The 27,133-nt window shown below is 37.2% G+C and overlaps 2 protein-coding genes across 4 annotated transcripts in view; one reads left to right on the forward strand and one right to left on the reverse strand.

Moving 5' to 3' along the window:
* The window catches only part of LOC122820963 (gastrula zinc finger protein XlCGF57.1-like), a 247,297-nt gene that overhangs the window by 46,142 nt on the left and 174,022 nt on the right, over positions 1–27,133 (forward strand). The gene's annotated exons all lie outside the window — the stretch shown is intronic.
* LOC122820952 (uncharacterized threonine-rich GPI-anchored glycoprotein PJ4664.02-like) overlaps positions 1–27,133 on the reverse strand; it is a 191,856-nt gene that overhangs the window by 8,116 nt on the left and 156,607 nt on the right. For 2 of the 3 annotated variants that reach the window (XM_044098699.1, XM_044098701.1), the window contains 4 exons: positions 1,126–1,182; positions 991–1,047; positions 429–485; positions 267–341 (listed from right to left, as the gene is read on the reverse strand). In XM_044098699.1, the coding sequence (XP_043954634.1) occupies positions 267–341; positions 429–485; positions 991–1,047; positions 1,126–1,182 (246 nt within the window). Of the gene's footprint in view, positions 1–114; positions 192–266; positions 342–428; positions 486–990; positions 1,048–1,125; positions 1,183–27,133 lie in introns of all 3 variants that reach the window. The other variant, XM_044098700.1, reaches the window with a different exon arrangement.

Raw genomic sequence — 27,133 nt, forward strand, 5'->3', positions numbered from 1 at the left:
AAAAATAAAAACAGCTGAATTCAACTGCATCACTCCAGGTGATCACTTTGGGTTTTTATTTGATATTTCAGTGAAATCTATTGGGCTGAACTTAAAGTCCAGGACATCACTGACCGCTTTCTCAATTTCATCTTTATTCTCTTTCAGTGACAGCGTAGTGGAGATCTTCATCTTCAGAACCGTAAGATGAGCTGGAAGAACAAGAGATCAACATGGTATAAAGAACTACTTCCTGTTACTTTCATTCCCGTTTTCATCCTACTTACATGTTTTAGGAGGAGGATTTGGAGATGTCAGAAGAACAGTCGTTGCAACAACAGTTGTTAAATTCAAATTTGTTGCTAAGATAACAGAAATATGAGTTCAGGACAAATAGCAAAAATAAATCAAAGATAAAAAATAAAGAATTGACTCATCCTCCTACTTACATGTGTTGAGAGGACTAGTAGTTGTCAAAGGGACGGTTGTTGCATTCAAAGCTGTTGCTAAAATGAGTTCAGGACATAAAAATTAATAATAAATCAAAGATAAAAAATAAAGAATTGGTTCATCATCCTACTTACATCAATCAATCAATCAAATTTTATTTGTATAGCACATTTCAGCAGCAAGGCATTTCAAAGTGCTTTACATCATATCAAACACAGAAACACAATGCAACATAGAATCAACAATAAAAACAAACATCAAGTCAGATTCCGTCAATAAATTTGCAATTGATTACATTTCAAATACAACTCTAAACAAGTGGGTTTTTAGTTGAGATTTAAAGGAAGTCAGTGTTTCAGCTGTTTTACAGTTTTCTGGAAGTTTGTTCCAGATTTTTGGTGCATAGATGCTAAATGCTGCTTCTCCTCGTTTGGTTCTGGTTCTGGGGATGCAGAGCAGAACCAGAACCAGAAGACCTGAGAGGTCTGGAAGGTTGATACAACAGCAGCAGATCTTTAATGTATTGTATTCAATAAAGAATTGACTCATCATCCTACTTACATGCGTTGAGAGGACTGGTAGTTGTCAAAGGGACAGTTGTTGCATTCATAGCTGTTGCTAAAATGAGTTCAGGACATAAAAATTATTAATAAATCAAAGATAAAAAATAAAGAATTGGTTCATCATCCTACTTACATGTGTTGAGAGGACTAGTAGTTGTCAAAGGGACGGTTGTTGCATTCATAGCTGTTGCTAAAATGAGTTCAGGACATAAAAATTAATAATAAATCAAAGATAAAAAATAAAGAATTGACTCATCATCGTACTTACATGTTATAGGAGGAGGACTTGTAGTTGTTAAAGGGACGGTCGTTGCAACAACAGTTTTAGATGTCACATCTGTTGCAGAGATATCAACAGCAGAAACAGGAAGTTCAAGAAATAAAAGGTGAGATCAAATTAAAATGAACAAAATGAAAAATTGACTCACCGTATCCAACTGTCACAATGACACATCGCAGCTCAGACTGGTAGACAGAACTGGAGGCACTGGGGAGATAATTTAGCACAAAAGTTTTCATATTAAACTCTTTTTGAAATGAGCATCAAATAATATTTTAAATAACCTTAAAAGGTCAAGTCAGATAATATACAGCTGTTGTACAACTTGTGTTCATCTTTAAACAGCAACAGGAAAAGCTTTAATATTTACATTTATTTATGCAGGGCACAACAGAAGTCAGTGGCACAATTTCATCTACGAACTTCAAATTCATCAATGCTTTTAGATTCATCATAAATTCCTACAATCCTCAGTGAAAGATTGTTACCACAGACCCAGAACTTAGACTAGCTTTCTCCAGCTGAGCAGAAATAAAACTGAAGTTATTATCTTTGGACCTAAAGAGGAACAATACATGCACAGCTTCAGTTAATAAAGACCTGAACCTTCAGAGACACATAAAGACAGTTACAAAGTCGGCCTTCTATCACCTGAAGAACATTTCCAGGATTAGAGGACTAATGTCCCAACAAGATGTAAAGAAACTCATCCATGTGTTTATCTTTAGTCACATCGATTAATGTAACAGTGTTTTCACAGGTTTGACTAAAAAATCAATCAGATCCAGAATGCTGCTGTTGGTGTTCTGACTAAAACCAGGAAGTTAGAGAACATCACCCAGTTCTGAAGTCTCTAGACTGGCTCCCTGTAGCTCAGAGAATAGACTTTAAAATACTGTTAATTTATAAATCACTGGACGGCTTATCACCACAATACATTAAAGAGCTGCTGTTGTCATAGCAACCTTCCAGAACCTCTAAGGTCATCTGGCTCTGGTCTTCTCTGCATTAGAACCAGAACCAAACAGTTAGAAGCAGCATTCAGCTTCTATGCACGCAAATCTGTAAGAAACTTAAAGGAAACTGCAAAACAGCTGAAACACTGAGTTTCTTAAAATCTAGACTAAAACCCACCTGGTTGGATTTCATTTTGAAAGATAATCAATTAAACATTTAACGATGGCACTGGACTAAATACAATGCTTTAGTTGTTGAATCTGTGTTTTATGACTTAGTAACGTTTGTGTTTTTATGATGTAAAGGACTTTGAAATGCCTTGTTTCTTAAATGTGCTACAGAAAAAAAAAATATTTTGATTTTATATGTAAAATCCACTTTTTTAACCCTTAGGCAGATAGTACTATGAGTGTCTAGGAGTGCAGAAAATTTACATTTATTCTCTCTGGTGCTGCGTAGATATCTTTATATTCATTTTGGGTTTTATTTTATTTTATTTGGATTTTATCTGTTAATTTTTTTCTATTTGTTAAAACATTGTCTCGGCTATGATGTCACCACATTTGCTGTGGAACTGCTAAACAAGGTCATGACTTCCACCTAATTAGTTTTTTGAATCTGCCAATTTTTTCCCAGCAGTGATTTTGTAGTCCACTTCAGTTATGCTGAAGTTTCAAGTAAACAAGTCAAAATCTATTAATATTAATGTATTAATGCAGAGGATTTCTTACATCGCCTCCCAGCATCAGAGTGTGTTTGGTTGAGTTTTATTTTTCTCGGGAAAGTCTATTTTTGGAGTTCTTATGATGTAACTGCACCAGCAACCTGCACCAGTATCAAAAGGGATTTTCTGAAAGTCATTTTGCATCACTGAAGATTAAATTAATTTTTTTTACTTTTGTACTTAAGTACATTTCAGAACCTGTACTTTTTAATTTTTACTAAAGTAAAGGAATTGTCAGTGTTTTTTCACATAGGTGTTTCTACTTCCTAAGTCAGAAATGTGAACATTTTTGAAACTTCTGATCAGATCAGATACTGACTTTGCCTGGACAACAAAACAGATGGGATGGCTTTCATCATCATCAATGTCAGACGGCGTCCATCTCAGGGTGAAATTTCCTGAACCAGATGAATTCTTGACCATGTTGATCGGTCCGCTGAACAGGAGCTCAGTGATCCTTTAACACACAGGAAACACATCAGTCTGTTTGGTTATATGTGCAAAATGCCCTCAAACAGCCTTAAATATTATCTTCAAAATACTCTAACAGCCAAACTCAAGTTCGTCTAGGTCAGGGGTCACCAACCTTTTTCAGACTGGGAGCTACTTCATGGGTCCAGAGTAACACAAAAGGCTACTTGTTTGATACAGACATAAAATTTCTTGGATGAACCTTTATAATAATACATTTACATATATATGATTACATGCTGCCTGATCATATTAATGTTAAAGACTACTGACAATAGTTATCAGTAACAATCTACCATGGCAGATATGGTTAATCAGTATTATGTGATCAGACAGTCGTTTTACAGCTGTACATACCTTGAGATTTTCCTTTGAGTAAAAAACAGAAAAGGATAGTAATTATGTTTTTTATTATCTAACCCTCTTTACTATTAACAAAATTGTGGAGAAAAAAAACATCTTTTGTGTCCAAACATCTTGTATGTAGCTTACATCTGTGTGAGTCTGTGGGAGTCAAAGGGCACGCCAAGCCCAAAGGTTATTGGTCAGTTTACTTTTGCTTATTTGGCAGCTTGCCATTTTTTCTGTAAGCTAATAATGAAGTTTGAACCATCCCTCAGTTCTAAGAGCGGCTGTTTGGATCCTACCTGAGCGTTTTACTATGTGTGCACAATCACATCTCCAACATGCATCGAGTTGTGGCACAAAACCAGCACAAACCTGAACCACATAAATATGGGCCACATGCATGTAATGACCATTGGCCCGCTAAAAGAGTAGACCTATATATTTTTTTAAATTTTATTTTTTACAAATTACTTCATACATGAAATAATTTATTTTAAATATTTTATAATTTAATTTAATTTAAATTCTTCATATTAACAAATGTTATTACTTCAATGTAAAAACATGTAATTAAATAATTTGTTTTGGCTCCCAGGAGTCCGAGGGCACCGTGTCGGAGACTCCTGGTCTAGATTGCCCATGCAGGTTTTTATGTTGCTGCAAATCTGATGTCTATTACAAGAGCTAAGATCTCACTTCAGATTGAAGCTTACCTCTGATTATAAACAATATTTATTTTCTACTCACTCAGACTGAGTCGCCTCTGCTGTGATGTTGATTTCTCATCTCAGTAACGTCTATAAAGAACTGAGCTCCATGTTCAGGAGTTGGAGGCAGAAACCTGGGCAGATATTCACCTGCTGTGCAGGACGGAGCTGCAGGATCCACTGGAGCAACGCAGGAATAAAATAATGCAGATGAACTAAAGAAACATATTAAAAGTGGTTTGTCTAGTTAAACAAGGGGAAAGTTAATTTAAAAGATAAATTCAGTAAAGTTACAAATTGGTTGATTAGTCATTTTTATAATATGAGATCTTGTTGCGTTCACAACAAGATCACATATTAAAGACTACTCACTTCTCCAAACGCTCTCAGAGTTTGAAGGGACTCTAAGAGAATCAATAACTAATTTCTGTATTTAGAAATGAGTTATTGATTAGTTTAAAAAATAGTTATTGGATATTAAATTTATTGACACCAGTGTTGCTCTTTGGAAGTAAGACAGCCTGATTGAAACATGAACTCACACCTTTGAAAGCAAACTGGACAGGGATTTTGCTGAAGGAGTTGCTGGTGCTCCATGAATACGTTAAACCATCGTAACGAGTCAGAGTGATTGTCCGTCTGGGAAAATCCTCCATCATCAGCTGAACTGCATACAATCCTTCAACACTGCTGCTGGTTGGACTGAATGATAGAGAACAAGACTGGAAGAGGACAGAAAGAGAAAGATTAACTATGTTTTATTTGTTGTTCTTATGTTCATACAACAATATTTATTTTTAATTAAAAAGTTTCACTTATTTTTCATCATTAGTCATTTATAGTCATTTAAATGAGTAAATTCTCTTTTTATTTGCTGCAAACATTTTCTGTTGCATTCCTGCAACCTGACACCAACATTTATTACTCACTGATGAGAGACTGAGGACAGACGGAGGTGTGCAGGTGTAGCACTCTGAGGAAGAGGTTGCATATCTGCATTTAACATTATCTCCATCCGGGTCAAAGGTCAACAAGTTGATATTCCTCTGACAGTTTGAGGGAACTCTGAGAGAAACAGAAAACAAACATCACAAAGTCACCTGAGAACAAACAATCTGCTCAAATTATTTTATTTAGATCAAGAATCTTCAGTATCTTGACTGATTTTCTTCCATAATTTTTTTGCTCCATGTGTCTCTTTGGTCTCTGTTACAGATAAAATCTATTCACAGCACTGGATGTTATTTGGAAGCCATTTATAATTATTAAAGCTTCATTGCTAGGCTTAAAAAGAAAAATGGACATAATATTAAACTATAGTTTATGCTCAACAACAGACACCAAAGGTTTCAGAATAGCTATTAACATGTTATAAAAACAGCCTGAATTACCTCACAACAGGGAGGATCGTGGTCTGTGGTGATGAATTTGGTCTGTTGATATCAGATCGTTTTCTCAGGTTATATGTCATCTCAAATCGCCCAGTTGAAACACGGTTTCTGTTGTTTATCCAGGTTCCAGTATCCCAACTTTAATAGAAGATATTGGGAAGATTTCTGATGTTACTCAGAGTTACAGAACAGCAAACCAGAAAACTGGCAGGAAATTAAAATGCTTAAAAACAACTGAAATTCAGTAGGAATTTTAGATTTTAGTCACTTCTTGGCAACAACCGAAAGTTTTACATAATTTGTATGATGATGAGATTCAGTCACCTATTATAGTGGTAGATAAAATTTGGATCTGTCCACTTCCAAGTGTAATCTCTCAGACACCATTCACCTCTGCTTTCATCAATCGTAGGACAGCAAGGACACAACCATGACTGAGTCTCCTCACATGAGCTGTAGCCAATCTTGTAGCGACGCACCACCTGTAAATTTAAGGTGAAGATCTGTTGGATGCATTTTTTTTAAAGGACAATAAAATAAACTTCAGAGAATATGAACTTACTGTGAATCTGTCTCCTTGTACATATTTAGTGGTGTATGAAAGCACAGTGCCATAATAACCAGCTTCTGTACAGCTGACCATCATCAGCAGCAGCAGCACAGAGAGCAACATGATGAACAAATCGGTTCTGCTAAACAAAGATCGGATCATCAGGTAACCTTTGTAACAGCTGCTGTCGTGAGCTGCTTTGATTATGCAAACGTCTGAAGACCGGAGATGACAACGTGATGATTTACAAATATTTAAAAGAGTTTGTAGGCGTGAGCTGCTCTTTATTTTTGCACATAGTTTTCTCTTCATTTTATTTAGGAAGGTAAAACTTTATCATTTGGTTTATTTACGTTTAAATAGTAAGTCTTAGTTAATTTTAACATAGTTTTCTTTTGTTTCTTATTTTCAGCATTAAAGCTAACTCTCCTATTGTTGCAGCATCTCATGTCAAATGCATTTTAAATAAAAAACATTATAAGATATTTAGAACCAGGATGGCCACACCTTGATAGGTCATAACACTTTATACAGTCCTTATTTACTCCAGCTGGTTACTGTTTTTTCGGACTGCATTTACATTTGATCAGACAAACATTTATTTTAAGAAGATAACATTTTCTTTGCAAACTGTGAGAAACAATAAATCTATTTTTTGTTTCCTACATGGTTAATTATTCATCCCTTGTGTCTCAGTGGCTTTTTAGTGCCACTGATATAACCTGAGCATTCCCGCTGAATACAAACCCAAAGTTTACTAAATCTCTAAAACTGCCATGTAAAGTATGTGGTATATATTTCACAAAAGAAAAATCATATTTTGTCAGAAATTGATGGTTTCTTTCTTGTTATTCTCCGTTTGTGCACTGCCGACTTTTCCCAGTTTTGCCGTGGTTCATCACATATTGAAGTCAGCTGAGGCGCAGTTACACCAGATGTTTGCTAATTGCTGCTGGCTAGTCTGAAGGAGCTGAGTGGGGGAGGGTTGCTCCATGGGGTCTAAGCTTTGAAGCTTGGAAATTACAGCTCTACGGAGGAGCTGTGCCTCAAAGGCAGGGCTGGATCCCTCCAGGCATTTCGCACAACTAAATGGTTGCCATGGAGATTAAAGGATTTAAATGTGCATGAAAGAATCAAAGCAACACTCCAGGGGTGTTTTAGACAAGGGGATAACATCATAACATGATGTAAAGCTCAAAAAGGTCAGCTTATAAAATACTTTCTCGTTGTTGATTATTTCTTTTACTTTCTATTAAAAACAATTTTTTACCTCTTTTGGTATAATTTCTTTCATCATATTATATCCTCACATGTACAAATTTGAAAGTCAATCAGGATTTTAAAATGAACCAGTTGAAAGAAATGAAAACAGGAAAATATGAGAGCTCTTCTGTTTATTTCTCTTTACAGTCTTGCTGCAAAGATTTGGATCAAATAGCAGCAATATTTTTTATTGATGAAGTCAGAATTACCTTAGAAAGGAGATAAAAGCACTCAAACCTCATCTCTTATCTGCTTGGATTTTAATGTCTGCATGTAACAATAAATTAAAATGTGGTTTGAGGATTAATTACCTGATGTGAACAAACTTTGTGCAAACTAACTTTGTGTTTATTTAAATTATTGATGCAAATGTTGAGCATTGTGGTAGCTCTCATTGTTTGCCTTGCAAATAACTAATTAGCATACTGGTAGCCTTTAGGTTATACTGAGTTACATCTTACATGTTGACAGTGTTGGGTTTAGTCCAGTTTCAGTGTTATTATCATTCTGCTAACATTGGTGGCAGTCAGCTCTAAATTGCTGCGGATTTCATTTTCTTGAATAAATAACCAACTTATTAATTCAGATATGTGAAACATGTTTGACTAATCAAGCACTAACACCTGAGAACAAACAATCTGCTCAAATGTTTTGATTTAAATTGCAAAGTTTCAGAGTCTTGACTGATTTGTACTTCCGTGTTTTTCTTCGTAGCTTTTTTTCTGTTTTTAAACTGTTCAAGCATCGTTTCTTTGAGAAATTATTGAGTGGTTCCTATACTCAATGTGGCTAGTTCAATATGCGTTTTTCAGCTTCACATGTTAAGAATTAAACCTAAAAGTTGTTTCTTATCTCTGACTAATTTTACATTTAAGAGCTGAATCACAACTATCTGAAAAACAATAATTATTAAATCTGATTTTGCTCTGTGTAACTTTTTATAAAATCAATTCACAACATCTGTGACAGACTGGCAACCTGTCCAGGGTGTACCCCGTCTCTCGCCCGGAACGTTATCTGGGGATTAGCACCAGCAACCCTGCCGACCCCATTAGGGACGAAGGGTGTTCAGAAAATGGATGGATGGATTCACAGCATTTGGACACAATTTTGGAGTCATTTATAATTATCAAACCTTTATGTTTGGACTTTAAAAGAAAAACAGACAATATAAAATCTTGGCGAGCCAGCCAGGAGATAAAGTAAGCATTCAGAGACAACTTATCTAGACGTGAAAAGAAAGTGGATATGGAGGAGGTACTGGATTAGATCATCACAACACTATGGACCTTGGGGATGCCAGGTCTCATTAAGGTGTTCCACTATCTAAAGTGCAGTGAAATGGCAGGTAAAAGATTTGATGAACAAGCCCGCCGTGCCGTAATGAAGATGGAGGGAATGACGATCTGTGAAACTGAGGATGGTGAAGAACCCCAAGTGTCCCAGCAGTTTTTGAAGAACTGCAGTTAGTTTTCCATTCCCTGAAAACTCATTAAGTTGTTGAACCTGTGTGTCATATGTCAGGAAATGCTGTCATAGAGTAAAGTTGATCAATGTTTTAATGATTATGTTTCAAAATCAGCTCTAATCAGGTGGGTTTTAGTCTAGATTTAAAGGAACTCAGTGTTTCTGCTTTTTTGCAGTTTTTCTGGAGGTTTGTTCCAGATTTGTGGCTTCTCCCTGTTTGGTTCTGGTTCTGGGGATGCAGAACAGCCCAGAACCAGACGACCTTAGAAGTACAGGAAGGTTGCTATGACAACAGAAGATATTTAATGTATTGTGGTGGTAAACTGTTCAGTGATTTATAAACTAACAACAGTATTTTAAAGTCTATTCTCTGAGCTACAGGGAGCCAGTAGAGCTACTTTAGTACTGGGTTATGTGTTCTGTATTCCTGGTTTTAGTGAGAACACCAGCAGCAGCGTTCTGGATCTGATTGATTTTTTTAATCCAACCTGTGAAAACAATAATCAATGCGACTAAAGATAAACACATGAATGAGTTTCTCTACATCTTGTTGGGACATTAGTCCTCTAATTCTGGAAATGTTCTTCAGGTGATAGAAGGTAAATTTGGTACCGTCTTAATGTGTCTCTGATGGTTCAGGTCAGAGTACACCTTTAATAACTGCAGCATAGATCGTTCCTCTTTAGGTCCAAAGATAATAACTTCAGCTTTGTTTCTGTTCAGCTAGAGAAACTTATGGCACATTCTCACATAAATAAAGCCAATTCAATAGTTTTTCATTTTACATTTTTCCTCTTTGACATTACAATAATACACAACTTCTCACCCATGTGTGGCTTTAAAGGGAGATTAAGACCAAAAGTCATTTTCAGATTACAAACACCAAACATTAATAAATCTTCAGCTGATGATGGAACAATCCCAGTAGCCTGATGGAAACAAAACCATTCAGCATTTCAAAAACACAAAAAGGAATTTTAGCTGATCTTCTCCACGTCTGATAGACAATTATAACCTATCTTTAAGAAAGTATTGAGATTTTTAAAAAATGTTCACAGAAATAGAAATTCTCTCTATTTTTGCTTAATTTCATAACTAAGTTTAGTCCGACTACCTAAAGCAACCATAAGCCCCTACATAGAAGGTACAGGAAGTAAAAACAGAAAAACCCAGTCACATTTTACTGTATGGATCAGATTCATTCTCATTTTAGCCACTAGGGGGCAGCTGTTTCTTTAACTTCCACTGAACTGTCGCTCAGCAGGCGGACCTTTATGTCTGGAAGCAGCCCTTGAACGTTGATGCATTACGATTTATCTGAAATGTTCAACTTGTTAATTTTACATAAATTAACAAGTTGATTTATGTAACAATCAATTTATTTGTTAGTTTTTTCAGCTTGATCTCGCCATCTAGTGGATCAGAAGTCTAATATTAATCACATTACCTATTTTTATCATAGTGTGCAGATTGATCACAATTATATCTGCAACAATTTTGATCAATAGTTTTATTAATAACAGTGTTATTGGTGGACCCCAGAAATTCTCTTTTCATTTACAGGTCCAGTTTCAGTCCCATTAATCATTTTCAGCATTATGGTAAACAAAACATGAACTTTATTCAGACTTACACGGACCTGAAGCAGGTGTTGAATTTGTAGGTGGGGTTGTTGCTTTAGCTGTAATTGTAGTTGGGATTGGATTGTGGTAGTAGGTATAGGGAATTAAGCGATCTGGGTTGTTTTAATTTTCTACCCAGAGATAATCCAGGTGTTATTTTGAACAAAATATTCTTATCAAGGACGTGGGACCGAGTTTATCAGTAAACTGGAGCAATCCACTAAGTTGTCCTCCCTACCAACCTAATCAACCTCAGACTGGTTTCTGAGACCATACAGTGCTCTCCTTGACTCCTTGATGACCCCTTGATGACCCCACATGTCAGAGTTAAACAGAAGATTGATTACAAACAATTAATACACAAATGTTCATTAAAAAATTTGAATAACATAATCAGTTTAAGATCAATACAAATAAAAAAATAAATGGATGAAAACCCTACTAAATTAACTACAACTGATTAACCCATAAATGAAAGACTAAGTTCTGTTTAAGATTACTTAAAAAAATCACTCAAATCAAACTTGTATTCCCACACTAATTAAAATATACATAAGTCCCCAGATTTATTAAAAAGTACAAGAAGTAAAACCAGATAAACCCAGTAATATTCCTCTGCATGGATCAAAGTCATTCTCATTTTTAGCCACTAGGGGGCAGCTGTTTCTTTAACCTGCACTGAACCGTCGCTCAGCAGGCGGACCTTGATGTCTGGAGGCAGCCCTCGTCTGATCAGTTCATCTTTAATCTGCAGGAGAAAACATGAGATGAATGTGAGAAACAGTCAGTGGTGAATTATAAAATATACTGAACAGAATCTGATTAACATTAAAAACAAAAACAGCCGAATTCAACTGCATCACTGCAGGTGATCACTTTGGGTTTTGATTTGGCATTTAAGTGAAATGGGTTTGGATTAAATTCAGGTTGTGATGGTTTGTGTTAAAGTCCAGGACGTCACTGACCGCTTTCTCAATTTCATCCTTGTTGTCATTCAGTGACAGCGTAGTGGAGATCTCCATCTTCAGAGCCATTACATAAGCTGGAAGAACAAGAGATCAGCATGGTATAAAGAACTACTTCCTGTTACTTTCAGTTCTGTTTTCATCTTACTTACATGTTTTAGGAGGAGGACTTGTAGATGTCAAAGGGAGAGCAACAGTAGTTGAAGTCACAGCTAAGATAACAGAAACATGAGTTCAGGACATAAAAAGTAAAAATAAATCAAAGATGAAAAATAAAGAATTGACTCATCATCCTACTTACATGTTATAGGAGGAGGACTAGGAGTCACTATGAAAGGTACTGGGATAACAGCAGAAGAAACATTATGAGTTCAGGAAATAAAAGTTAAGATCAATAATCAAAAAGAAAGAAATGACTCACTGTTTCCAACCCTCACAACGACACATCGAAGCTCAGACTGGTAGACAGAACTGTTTGCACTGTGGAGAAAATTTAGCATCAAAACTTTAATGTTAAAGTCTTTTTGAAATGTTCATTTAATAATGTTACAAATAACACATCATGCAAAATCTACTTTTTTAGTCCTTAAATACTTGTTTTATGAGTACTTTGAGTGTCTAGAGTGCAAAAGAATTAAATTTATTCTCTCCTGGTGCTGTGTAGATATCTTTATATTTGTTTATGGTTTTATTTTTCGGTTTGTTAATTTTTCTCTATTTCATTTTCTTGACTATGATTTCACCACATTTGCTGTGGAACTGCTGAACAATGTCATAACTTCCAGCCAATCAGTGCTATGAATCCAACATTTTTTCCTTGCAGTCATTTTATTGTCCAAGTTCAGTTAAGCTGAAGATGCAGGTAAACAAGTCAAAATGTTTGGTTCTAGGGTTTATTAACACAGAAGCTTCTTTACATTGCTACTCATCAGAATCTCTTCAAAGTGTCTGATTGCACTTTCTTTTCTCAGTAATGTTCCCACATCAGATGAAAAAGTCTGTTTGCAGGGAGCAAAGTGATTCAGTAACATCTGCCACTGCACAGGGATTTTCAGGAAGATTTTTCTGATTCCTTCTCTACAGAAATTACAGACACAGTAAAGCAATGAGCTCCAAATAACACTAAAATGACAACAAAGTTTATTTTAGAGATGAATTTTATGTTTTGATCATGATGTCCTGGCCATTGTCTTGCTAGTAGCATTGAGCCTTTTGCTTCTGTTAGCACTGTGTGCTAACTGTTAGCTCCCTCTTTGAGGATATAACTGTACTGCATGTTTGTAATTCTTTGGCTTGTTTTTGTGCATTTAGATAACTCATGAATTATCTCGAGGCTTTGTTTACTTCATTCTCCTGCTCTGGATCAGACTCCGACTCCAACTTGTATGGATGATGGATGATTGTTGACATTTTTAATAAACTTTGGAGAAAAAAGTTTCTCTGCCAGTAGATGATGTGTTGTTGCATCAAACTACAGAAATGGCCGAACGGGTCATTGTCCTGTGTGACCTGGAGGGGGGCGGGGCTTGAAAAACGAGTTTCTGTAAAACCTCATAACAGGAGTAAACAAAGGGTCTGTGAAGCTACAATGACCAGGAATTCAAAATAAAACCATATGTCCACTATAAACCTAATGTATTTTTGCATCGCCAAGAAGTTATTTTAACTATTTAGTCATACAAAAAATTACTTTGCATCATTGAAGGTGGCAATTACTTTTTACTTTTGTACATAATTACATTTCAAAACCTGTACTTTGTACTTTTACTTAATTTTACTTTGTACTTTGTTACTTTTATCAGTCACTAGTATTTGTATTTCTACTTAAGAAGAAAATATGAGAACATTTGAAACTTCTGATCAGATCAGATACTGACGTTGCCTGGACAGCAAAACAGATGGGATGGCTTTCTTCATCATCATGTTGACTGACAGACGGCGTCCATCTCAGGGTGAAATTTCCTGATCCAGATGAATTCTTGACCATGTTGACCGGTCCGCTGAACAGGAGCTCAGTGATCCTTTAACACACAGGAAACACATCAGTCTGTTTGGTTATATGTGCAAAATGACCTGAAAACATTTAGATTCTTTATCAAAATGATCTGACAGCAAAAAATTATTAATGTCCAGGTTTTATGTGTTTTGTACCAGTTTGGAGTCATTGTGTTATTTTAACACAATAAAGATCAAATTTCCGATTTTCACCTTGAATTATTATTTACCTCTGATTAGAAACAATATTTATTTTCTACTCACACAGACTGAGTCGCCTCTGCTCTGATGTTGATTTCTATCATCTCATTGATGTCTATGAAGAACTGAGCTCCATGTTCAGGAGTTGGAGGCAGAAACCTGGGCAGATATTCACCTGCTGTGCAGGACGGAGCTGCAGGATCCACTGGAGCAACGCAGGAAAAAAATAATACAGATTAACTAATGAAACACTCGTCTACTAAACACACAACTCTGCTGTCAGTTTAAAGATTAATTCAGTAAAGTTACACAGTCCATCTAAGCTGTTAAAATAATATTAAAAATTCTTGTTGTCTTACATTTTTGTATTAAGAAATGTAAAAGCAATTAATTAATATTGATCAGCTTTCAACAGATAATTATTGAATATTCAATTTGTTCACACCAGTTTGGCTTTTTGGCAGTGAAGCAACATGATTGAAACATGAAATCAAACCTTTGAAAACAAACTGGACAGGGATTCTGCTCATCGAATTGATGGAGCTTATTGACGCTGTGTAAGCATTGTAATCAGTCAGAGTGATTGTCTGTCTGGGAAAATCCTCCATCATCAGCTGAACTGCATATGAACCTTCATTGCTGCTGTTGGTTGGACTGAATAAAAGAGAACAAGACTGGAAGAAAACAGAGAGAGAAATCAAAGATTTAACATCAAGTTTAATAATGTTTTATTTACCGTATTTCATTATGGGTTTTATTTGTGTTTGTTTATACTGACAATATAAATTTCTTTAACTAAAGTTGCAGATTTTTGGCTCTAAGCACATCAACTGAGAGTTCATGCTGAGAAAACAGTGTGGTTATTTTGCAATATAAAATATTTTGTGGAACCACAAATATTTTTCCAATGAGTTGAACTTTTTTCAAACCCCTGGGGTCAAAGGTAAATATAAATATAAAATCTGAGAATGAAAACAATTATTTTTAAAGATTTTTGGCAATGACAAACAGGTCACTGAAACATTTAAGTAAACATGTAATGATGTTAGTGTAGTGGTATAGAAATATATGTATTGCTATACAAATAGCTTTCAGGTGCGAGGTTCCGGTTGGGCAAAGTGGGCGTGGTATATAAGAAGCTACTGCGCCCAATCGGACACACAAACACCACGCAAACTCTTCAGTCTCGCCCAATCAGCGTTAGGGGAGGAAGCGGAGAGGTTGGAGAGTGAACGGAACAAACAAGGCGGTAGGATTTGAATTTTGGCGGTTAGCATAAACTGTACATTGACTGTAGCTACATGGCTTCTACATCAAATAGTGGGAATGAGATGGAGTGGATGATTTCTAGATCATCACGAATGAAAAGAACAATTAAGAAAAGACAAGAAAGAGCAAGAAGTTGGTCAGAAGAAAGTGAGACAAGAGCAGACATTAGCAAAAGAACAAAAACAAATGACAGGGCGAATTCAGATGAACAGAGTCAAGCTAATTTAGAAGCAGAATATAAAGTCGTGGTAGAATTCAAGCAAGAGGGGGGAGCTATACATCCCATAAAACTGACTAAAGCAATAGAGGCAGAAATAGGAAAAATAAAAATGGCTAGAATCATGAACAACAGAAGAGTGCTGATACATGCTAACAGCGAATCACAGCAACAAAAGATCATGAAAATGAAAAACCTAATGGGGGAAAGAGTTAGAACTCATATACCAGGATTGTTAGCGAGGCTAAGAGGAGTGATTTCAGGAGTTCCGCTGGAAATGACAATGGAAGATGTGAAAGCAGAAATCAAAGGAGGGAAAATAACTGATGCCACTAGGATTAAAAGTAAAAGAGACGGGGAACTTAAAGATACTATGGCAGTAATTTTACAGTTTGAAAATAGTATGCCTGGAAATATCCAGCTGGGTTACATGAACTATAGAGTTAGAGAGTATATCCCTAAACCCCTCCGCTGTTTCAAGTGTCAAAGAATGGGACACACTGCAAAGGAATGCAAAGGAAAAATCAGGTGTGCAAGATGTGGAGGTCCACATGAATATGGAAAATGTGAGAAAGATGCAAAAATCAAATGTTGTAATTGTGGAGGAGAACATAGTGCAGCTTATGGTGGATGTCAAATACAAAAGGAAGCTAGGGAAGCTCAAAGAGTTAAAATTACAGAAAGAATTTCATATGCTGAAGCCTTAAAAAGAGTAAAGAAAGACAGTAATAGAGGAATGGGAGAAACAGGTCAAAGAAACTCAGCTTGGAATATAAATCAAGTGCAGAACGGGCAGAGACAAATGCTGGCTCCAAATCCAAATATCCAAAATGCATGCTTGCATAAATGTAGAGTGGATGAAGATACGATGGTGGTGAAAAAAGAAAACTTCGTAGCATTTATATGCCATATTGTTAATATAACAGTGCAAATGAAGAAGAAAAGTGATAAAATAAAGGCAATAGTAACAGCAGCTGGAAGATTTTTAGATATGAAAGAAATACAAGCAGATCAAATACATACCATTCTAAGTGCCACTGAAACTACAGGAAATACACAGGACTAGGATCCAAGTGTTCTTTTTAATGGTTTTATATATACTTCAATGGAATGCTCGAAGCTTAATAGCCAATGGACAAGAATTTAAAAAGTATATTTATGAATTAGAAATAATCCCTGATATTATATGTATACAAGAAACATGGTTAAAACCAAATCTAGATTTTAAGATCCCTGGATATAACATGGAAAGACAGGATAGAAGTGATTGTAATGGAGGAGGATGTGCTACCTTAATTAAAGATGGAATAGCTTATAAGAAAATCCCAATGAATAATGAATTAGAATGTATTATTATAGAAATATTTAATGTAAGAAAATATGGTAATATTAAAATTATAAACTATTATAATCCATGTAAAAATCTCGATTGTAAAAAGCTTAAGGAAATGGCTGGGAAATGACATAGAAGAGAAGTATGGTGCGGTGATTTTAATGCCCATAATAGTCTCTGGGGCAGCAAAAAGACAGATCAAAATGGCAACATAATAGAAGAAATAATGGATGAAAGGTCACTAGTTTGTCTTAACAATGGAAAAGGTACCAGAGTTAATGTATATAAAAATACAACCTCATGTCTAGACATTACATTAGTATCTGACTGTCTTGTAGGATCATGTGAATGGAACGTCAACAGGGAATCTACAATAGGGAGTGATCATTTTCCAGTAAGTACTATAATTAATGATAATATAAAGAGGCAAGAAGATGTCATAATCACAAGATGGTGCTTTAATAAAGCTGATTGGAAAAAATTTAAAGTAAAGTGTGAGGAAAGCAGACATTTGGTTACATTAAAAGGTAACATAGAAGAGTGTACAAGCCAGATAACAAAACATATTTTAAATGCTGCAAATTCAAGTATACCAAAAACAATAATAAAAGGGAAGAAAAAAGTAGTCCCTTGGTGGAATGATGAATGTACTAGAGCGATTAAAGATCGTAACAGGGCATTTAAAATACTGCAGAAAAATTTAACACTTGAAACTCTTATTAATTATAAAAAGAAAAGAGCAGTAGCTCGTAAAATTATTAAGGAAGCCAAAAAGAAAACGTGGAGAGAATATTCTTCCTCAATAGGATCTGAAATTAAATTGCAAAATGTATGGTCAATGTTTAGGAAAATTATTGGGAAAAGGAGTGGTATTAAAATACCAGCCTTAGTCAGAGATCAGGAAGTAGTAGTGTTAAATAAAGATAAGGCAGATTTGTTGGGGGAAGCATTTGCGGCAGTACATAGTGGAGAACATCTTACAAACATTCATAGACAACAGATGAATCAAAAAATTAGCAAGCATAAAAATATTTTGGGAAAAAGTCAAACATATAATTCAACATTAGACATAAATATAACCATGAAGGAAATTAAAGCAGTATTGAAAGGGACAGGATATTCAGCTCCTGGGGAAGATCAGCTATGCTATGCTATGTTTAAACAGATTCCTGAAGTAACATTAGAATTAATATTAAAACTATTTAATAAAATATGGAAAGAAGGTTTAATACCAAATAGATGGAAGAGAGCAATAATCCTACCGTTTAATAAACCAGGGAAAGATCCTGCAAATCCAAATAATTACAGACCAATAGCATTAACTTCACACTTAAGTAAATGGATGGAGAAAATAGTGATTAATAGACTAGAATTTATTCTTGATCATAAGAAATTAATCAATGAAAATCAGTGCGGATTTAGGAAAGGAAGATCAACAATGGACGCAATAACTAGAATTAGTAATGATATAGAGAAAGCTTTAAAAATGAAAGAAATTATGATTGTAGTATTTTTGGACATAGAAAAAGCTTATGATTCATTATGGAGAGAAGGATTACTTATAAAAATGAAGCAGATGGGAATAGGAGGGAAAATGTTTAATTGGATAGCAAATTTTTTGAAGGATAGAAAAATAAAAGTTAAGATTGGAAATGATTACTCAAAAGAATTGAATATTGAAAATGGAATTCCACAAGGTAGTGCAATTAGCCCAATACTATTTAATATTATGATAAATGATATCTTTTCTGAAACAGAAGAATGTATAAAATCTGCATTATATGCTGATGATGGAGTTTTATGGATGAGAGGAAAGAATACAAGATTTGTTATAGGTAAAATTAAGAAAGCGATTAATAAAGTAGAAAAATGGTCCTTTGAATGGGGTTTTAAATTATCAACAAGTAAATCTTGTTATATGATTTTTACAAATAAGAAAACATAGACATAGGTACAATAACATTATATGAACAACCATTGGAAAGGGTAGCAGAATTTAAATATCTGGGAATATGGTTGGATCAATCATATACATGGAAAACGCATACAAAGAATCTGGAAACTAAATGTAAGAAAGTGATAAATCTACTAAAGGCTGTGGCTGGAAATAACTGGGGTGCAGATAGACAGTCATTATTAAACATATATAGGGCTCTCATGAGATCAACAATAGACTACGGTAGTTTTATATATGGAGTAGCAGCTAAAACAACATTACAAAAAATAGATACTTTACAGAATAGGGCTTTACGTATATGTACAGGAGCAGTGAAAACGACACCTATTAATGCCCTTCTAGTAGAGACTGGAGAGATTCCACTAGAAATAAGAAGAATAAAATTAGCTCTGACATACTGGATGAAAATAAAAAGTAAAAAAGATGAAAATGTAAATTCAACAATATTAAAATATTGTTGGGAATACTCAAAGTTCCATAGTAATGGATTTGGATGGATCATAAACAAATGGATTAAAATATATGAATTAGAAGATAAAGAAATAGCTCAATTTAATCCAATTAACGTTAGCCCTTCATGGATATTTCCGGCAGTAAATGTAGACATAAAACTCCTTAAAATGAAAAACGATTGGAATTTAAAAGAAATAGGGGTAAAAACCGATATATACTTAAGAAACTCATATTATAATTATGCTAAAATATATTCAGATGGTTCTAAGAATTCAAAAGGATGTGTGGGAATAGGAATTTATATATGTTGCACACTTTAATGATTAGACAGTGTGTTTTTCGCAGGTTCTTTATTTTCTTTACACTGTTAACACAGACAAGAGCGACAGTGAGCGCCTCCGCTGACCAGCCGTTACTGCACTAAATTTTCCGTTGGCTCGCTGAGTCAATAAATATTTACAATATAGGTCAAAATGCTCATTCAAAACTTACACATAAACATTTAGTTACTTTACTCTAGCACACTTCCCCTCAACAAGACAATTTATGTAAATAGCAGCGCTAATTGATATTTACCTGTTAACACAGACAAGAGCGACAGTGAGCGCCTCCGCTGACCAGCCGTTACTGCACTAAATTGCCGTTGGCTCGCTGAGTCAGGAGTGCTCACCGTGCTCCATGTGCCAACTGGTGGCGAACTGCTGTAACTGCATCCCAGCTCAAGCAGGGGAAGTGCAGCCCAAAGGCACGGTCAAAAGAAGTCTTTAAATAAAGTAAAGTAAAAAAAGGGAGGGGGTGTAATACTTCTAATGTCCATTCTGTCACACTCTCCCCTCCAAAATGTAATGTCGTCCCGACATTCGGGTACCCTAGCGTTACAGCAAATAAATCAGCAAACATGTTTTAATGCTTTACAATTATGCAGAGTACTTCTAGGAAGGAGTCAGAATGAATGTTCAAAGAGATGCTATGCTGTGTCCAGTCCGACAATATGACATATATCTCCTATTAACGTCACATTGCTGCAGTCGACGTCATTGTGCACGATGACAATCCACCACTTGATCCGCCAGTAGCGTAAATATCTGCAATCTCTTCTGAGAGTAAGGTACTTTAACTTAAAAGTAAACTCTACCTTTAAAAACATGCTGAAATTGATACCATGGGTACTCATCTATCATTCTACCTAAGATACATCAAAAGTAGTTAATCATGCAAATCATTCTAACTTATTCACATTAGAGAAAAGGCTGTCCCAAATTATGGTAATTGAATCGTAACATAGGTTTTCTTGTTCGAAAAGGATACCTTCCCACCCTGTGGGGTGATATGTCAGTCTCTTCTTGGTCACTGGCAGCTGACTGGTGAGACTCATCTCCACTGTTCATGTTCTCTGGATGAAAGTCGTCTTCTAGTGTTGCATCCATGTCCTCACCAAGAGTTGGTTGCTGCCCTGGTCCACCACCATCAGCTATGCAGTCCCTTTGCATGTCCTCGTTGATTGGGTGGAACTCTGGTGCCTCCGCTCAGCTGACTCTCGATGAGATGATCTGACTCCATTTTGTGATGCTGTAGAGGTGGATGAATGATGGCTTCCCAGTCGTCTTCATCATCAGAGCTGTCTGCATGTCTCTGCTTCTCTTTCTCTTTCGGGTCTTTTAGGTTGAGTGGTTACTTTTGGTTCTGTCGTTGAAAGGAAATCGCATGGAAGCAGCAGATTTCTGTGGATGGTCCTGATTCGCCTTTTCCACTTTCTGGGTGAATTTCATAGGCAGGACTGTCCTGATGTTTCCTTTCTTTAACAAGGTACACTTTATCTTCCCAGAATGCTCTCAATTTTCCTGGTCCTCCCTTCTCATTCAGATTCCTAACAAGCACTCGGCAACCTGGATACAACTCCCTCCATGCAGTTTCCTATCATAGTGAGCCTTCCCTCTCATCGCTTGCTTACTGGCTGTCCTGGATGCCAACTGATAGGCTTCACTCATCCTTGTCCTCCATTTTCTGCATAATCCCGGTGGCAAGAGCTTTGGTTCTTTCACTGAGACCAAACATAAGATCAATGGGGAGCCGGGCTGACGACCAAATAAGAGGAAGTACGGAGCATAGCCAGTAGCTTAAGCTGCGTGTGCAATTGTATGCATGAACCACTTTTGGTAGAGAAGATTTCCAATCTTTTTTTCAATTTCTGGCAGACTCCTCAGCATGGCAAGTAGTGTCCTGTTGAACCTTTCAACCTGACCATTACCCTGCGGATGGTATGGCGTTGTTCTTGACCCCTTGACTCCACTGTACTTTTCGAGTGATGCAAATAGTTTGTTTTCAAACTCTTTACCCTGGTCATGATGCAGCTTTGTGGGAAAACCAAACTTCAAAATAAAATCCCCAAATATTTTCTCTGCAGCTGTTTTGGCAGCTTTGTTTTGCAAGGATAAGCCTGGGCAAACCGTGTGAAATGATCCATCACTACAAGGATGTATTCATACCCACCACTGCATTTCTCCAGATGTAAGAAATCAATGGAGACTAACTCAAATGGGTATGTAGTGATGATGTTGGTAAGAGGGGCTCGAGCTGGTTTATTGGGCCGCTTTCGTTTCAAACAACTGCATACACGGGTGACATAGTGTTCAACATCACCTTGCATGTTAGGCCAATAGAAACGATCTCTGATGGGATGCAACACCTCTCAACTCCAAGATGACCCATCTCCTCATGAAGCTCCTTAAAAACAAGTGCATGATATTTCTGTGGTAGAAGGCGACTGTCTTGTCTTATGGTGGAGTAGTCCATCTTCATCCATATATAATCTGTGTTTTTGTCTCATCAGAGCAACAGCCAACCAGTTGCCCTTGTGCCAGCCATGCTTTGGTTTTTTCTGTGCAGTAACACATCTCAATACTTCACTAATCACTGGATCATCTTGTTGAGCTTGTCTAAGAGCTGCTCTACTGATGTCCTTTACTGATGTGTTATGTGCATCACATTCCTCTGTGACCAGACTGTTGATGGTTGCTGGGCATAGCCATGGCTCAGAGTCTTGAAACTGAAGAGCAACTGCTTGAATAACACTGTTCATCACCTCTGGGTGTACTACCTGTGTGCAGGTTTGCATGTACTCCTCCATGCTGAGTGACATTCGGGAGAGACCATCTGCATCTCCATTTACTTTACCTGGGCGATACTTTATTGAGAACTGGAAATCAGCCAGTTCAGCAACCCATCGATGAGTGGTTGCATTCAGTTTAGCTGTGGAAAGCACATATGTAAGAGGGTTATTGTCAGTGTAAACTGTAAATGGTGGTGCATAATAGAGATAATCTCTAAACCTCTCACAGATGGCCCACTTCAGAGCCAGGAACTCCAGTTTTCCTGAATGAAGGTGATAGTTTTTTTCTGGGGGTGTTAGCGTTCTGGATCCATATGCTATGACTGCTAGAGTTCCCTGTTGTCTCTGGTAAAGTACAGCACCAAGCCCTTCTTGTGAAGCATCACAATGCAGAATGAACGGTTGTTCAAAGTCCGGATAACCCAATACTGGTGGCTTCACTAGAAAATCTAATAACTGGCCAAGCACTTCTTGATGTTTTGCTGACCATATAATTGGGTGTGATGATGGTAATTGTCCACTGTTCTGATTTTGTTTCCCTACTTCTCGCTTTTGTGTTTTCCTTTTCCTTTTTCTCAGGGCTTAAGGAGAGAAGATCATATAGAGGCTTAGCTATGCCAGAGAAGTTTGGGATGTAACTGCGATAGTAGGAGACAAATCCCAATAATTTTCTCAGTTCTCCCACTGTGGAGGGTTTTCTCTCTCTCAAAGCCTGTACAGGGGCAATATCTGCAGGATCCACTGTATATCCATCTTTTGTGACCAACTTTCCAAGAAATCTCACTTGGTTCTTAAAGATGTCACATTTCCTTGGTGTCAGCTTGACTCCTGTTTCCTGATAACGCTGCAATACACTTCTAAGATGATTCAAGTGGTCTTCAAATGTTTTAGAGTGCACCAAATTATCATCCAGGTAAGGCAAACACACCTCATCACGTAGTCCAGTCAGGCACTCCTCCATGGACCTCTGAAACTCTGCTGGTGCTGATGATAATCCAAATGGTATTCTCACCCATTCATACAGACCCCACGGTGTGATAAATGCAGTGAGCGGGCGACTTGATTCTTCCAGAAAGCCCTGGTGATAGGCTTTTCCTGATCAAGGACAGAAAACCAAGAACTTCCAATCAGGCTATTTAGCATGTCCTGTATGCGGGAATGGGATGACGATCTGGCAGAGACTTCTTATTCAACTCTCTGTAATCACAGCACAGTCTGAGGCTACCATCCCTTTTACGGACACAGACTATTGGGCTAGAATAATTTGACCTAGACTTTGTGATCCATCCTCTATTTAACAAATCTTCAAGATATTCTTTTACCTCATTGTGCAGTGGTTTTGGAACAGATATATATGTTCTTGTCACTGGTGTGGGATCTTGCAGTCGGATTTTGAGCTGCAGTGAGGGGATGGTTCCAACATCATAATCATCATGAGAGAAGGCTTTACACTCATCTCGAGTAGTTGTTTCACCAACTGCTGTTGTGCTGGGGAAAGGTGGCTGATGGGAACTGGTGGATCCCAAAGATCTTCACTTTCAGCCCTATTTTGGTTCTCCTTTTTCTCCTTTGCTCTCTGATCCTGTTGAAGTTCCTTTTCACAATTGAAATTTGGTGTCTCTATTTCATTTATTTTTGTTGATTCTGTTGGTGCCACATACATTGCTTTTACTGCTTGGATTTGACCTACTTTGCTTTTGGAGGGTAAAATAATGTCATGAGCAGTATCATTGTTCACTGGGATTCTGAAGCAGGACCAGGAACTCTGATGTAGGCACACTATTCCTTCTTTAACCCTTAGTCCTTCTGGTAGCTGCGACTGTGACAGAGGTTCAAACAGAACTCCTTGCTGACCTGCAAGTGGACCAGCTCAGGTACTGCACTTCACCATCTTCGTCTGGCCAGCTGGGATGATGAAGTTTTCTCTCGATGCTTTAACAGTACTTATGCCCTGTTCCTCCTTCATATTTCTCATGACTTTTAGAAATACCTCTGCCTTCTTACTTTCAATGGAAAATGCTGTACTAACAGCTTCTGTGATGATGGTGGGAGGATCTAGACCCCCTTTTAATAGGTACTCAATCACATTGTAACCAATGATTGGTTCTTCTCCCACTGCATCCTCTTCAGCAACTAGAACTGGCACCCAGAGCTCTAGTTGTGTTTGACTCACTGATGGTAATTTAAATTTGACCTCAACCCAGCCAATAAAAGGGATTGGTGTCTTATTCACTGCTCTTCCATCCAATATTCCAGGTCCAATAATCTCAGTGAGACTTCTGATAGTAACATGAGGGAGATTCTGCTTTCTCCATTTTTCACTCATGAGGCAGACCTGTGATCCAGTATCCCATAGAGCTCTGGTTTCCACTCCATCCAGCAGACAGATAATGGTACACTTCTTTCCAATCAAGTTAAGCAGTTTGTCTCTTTGTGATGGAGAGAGGAGGTTGATACCAACACTCTCATTCAACTCAGGTGCTGCATGTCTCACTCCTTCCATACACTTAAGTTCCGAATGATGTGTGATGTCAGTGGTCAGCTTGTGTCCATTTCCTGTTTGGTCATTTTCCTTTTTATCATATTCTGTTGCTGGTACAGATGTCACACTGCTCACAGACATATCTGTTTCTCCGGGCCTGTCTGATGTGTTTTTAACAAATCTACACCCACGTGATAGATGCCCACCTTGTCCACATTTGAAGCAATGGTCACAAAACTCTCCTCTATTGTTTTCCTGGCAATGTTTACATCCACGCCTCCGACTTGGTTTTGATTTGGAAATAGATAAATGAGAGTCATTAACCAGTCTCCTGATGTCTTGCATCTCACTTTGAAGTTGTCGGATGGCATCTAGGAGCTCAGTTTCTGTGTGAGAAGCAGATGATTGTACTTTTCCAGTTCTATTTTTTTTTTCGATGGAAGATGGCTGTTCTTGCTCCCAAACTGCTCCAACTGTTGTTTTGGGAACTGCCTGTGCTTCTGCTCTAACCTCCCTCACTTTCAGATCTTTATTATTCCTTCTGAACTTCTGTTGCCTTTCCCATTCAATACTAGCTGCCTCATTAGTCTTTGCTATCAGTACATCATCTGCAACTGTCAGATCATCCAGGAAGTTCTTGAGCTGGTGTTTAACATTATCATTAATAAGTCCTGTTCCTACTGCTCTCAGAAACTTCTTTTGAATCAGTTCTGGGCCGTAATCTTCCTCAGAGCCAGGTTCTCTAGATGCCGCGAGCAATCTTTCTTTTAACTCTATTGCTCTAAACAAGAAATTTTGTGGTGACTCATTACTGTCCTGTGTGATGTTAATTAACCGATGGTACAGGTCAGTGGAGCTGTCTTCTTTGTAATGACCCTTTAGTATTGTTCGCAGGTGTGCAATAGTGAGGTCTGTTTTGATCTCTAGCATGTCGCGGAGGGGTAGACCTGGGCTAATAGCCCTGACCACAGCCTCTATGATCTCCACTTCACTGTGATTTCTTTTTAGGCCCATTTCAATCTGATGGATCAGGTTTGAATAGGACAGTTTGTCTCTCTGACCTCTTTCTCCAATTTGGCCATTAATTTTAAATTCTCTTCTTATTGTAACTTCTGGTGGATGTGCTACAATGGGGTTGGTAGGTTGTTTTTTCACTTTGTTTTCCAATTTTGCCATTTCTCCCTGTAATTTCTTTGTTGCAGCCTGGAAACTTAACTGTAATGCTGCATATTGTTCTTGCAAACTTATAAGAGCAGCATTATCCTGATTCACAGCATCATCGACCATCTGTGACATCTCATTTTCGCTCACTTCTTTAGCTTTTGATATTAATCTGCTGAGGAATTCACAAGCCACATCCTCTTCCTCACAATCTATAGCTGTATCTACAGCTGTATTTATTAGACTGATCAGCTTGTGCTTCCTGGTTTGGTTTTCTGCTGAGACTTTTCCATATAAACACACCTCTTGTAGCTGGTCCACTTTCAACTGCACTAGGGCCTTACTTAGCTGGTCCTGCAGTTGCTCCAACTCCATCGCTGGTGTGCCACGATCTCTTTCTCTTACTGAAGCACCGCTGATCCCCGTACGGGCCACCAATTTTTGTTGCACACTTTAATGATTAGACAGTGTGTTTTTCGCAGGTTCTTTATTTTCTTTACACTGTTAACACAGACAAGAGCGACAGTGAGCGCCTCCGCTGACCAGCCGTTACTGCACTAAATTTTCCGTTGGCTCGCTGAGTCAATAAATATTTACAATATAGGTCAAAATGCTCATTCAAAACTTACACATAAACATTTAGTTACTTTACTCTAGCACACTTCCCCTCAACAAGACAATTTATGTAAATAGCAGCGCTAATTGATATTTACCTGTTAACACAGACAAGAGCGACAGTGAGCGCCTCCGCTGACCAGCCGTTACTGCACTAAATTGCCGTTGGCTCGCTGAGTCAGGAGTGCTCACCGTGCTCCATGTGCCAACTGGTGGCGAACTGCTGTAACTGCATCCCAGCTCAAGCAGGGGAAGTGCAGCCCAAAGGCACGGTCAAAAGAAGTCTTTAAATAAAGTAAAGTAAAAAAAGGGAGGGGGGTGTAATACTTCTAATGTCCATTCTGTCACATATATCTGAGTTTAAAATTGACATATCTAAAAGATTATCTGATCAACTATCTGTATTCACGGCAGAAATGGTGGCAGTTATCATCAGTTTGCAGTGGGTAGAGGAGGTGCGTCCAGACAGAGTAGTAATTTGCACAGATTCCAAAGCAGTCATAGAAAGTATTCAAGGAGAAGGAAACAATAGGAAAGATCTAGTACTAGAAATTCAACATAGCTTATTTAGATTATACAGAGGTGGCATTGATGTTTGGTTCTG

This window comes from Gambusia affinis, linkage group LG18, assembly GCF_019740435.1.
Source record: "Gambusia affinis linkage group LG18, SWU_Gaff_1.0, whole genome shotgun sequence".
Lineage (NCBI taxonomy): Eukaryota > Metazoa > Chordata > Actinopteri > Cyprinodontiformes > Poeciliidae > Gambusia > Gambusia affinis.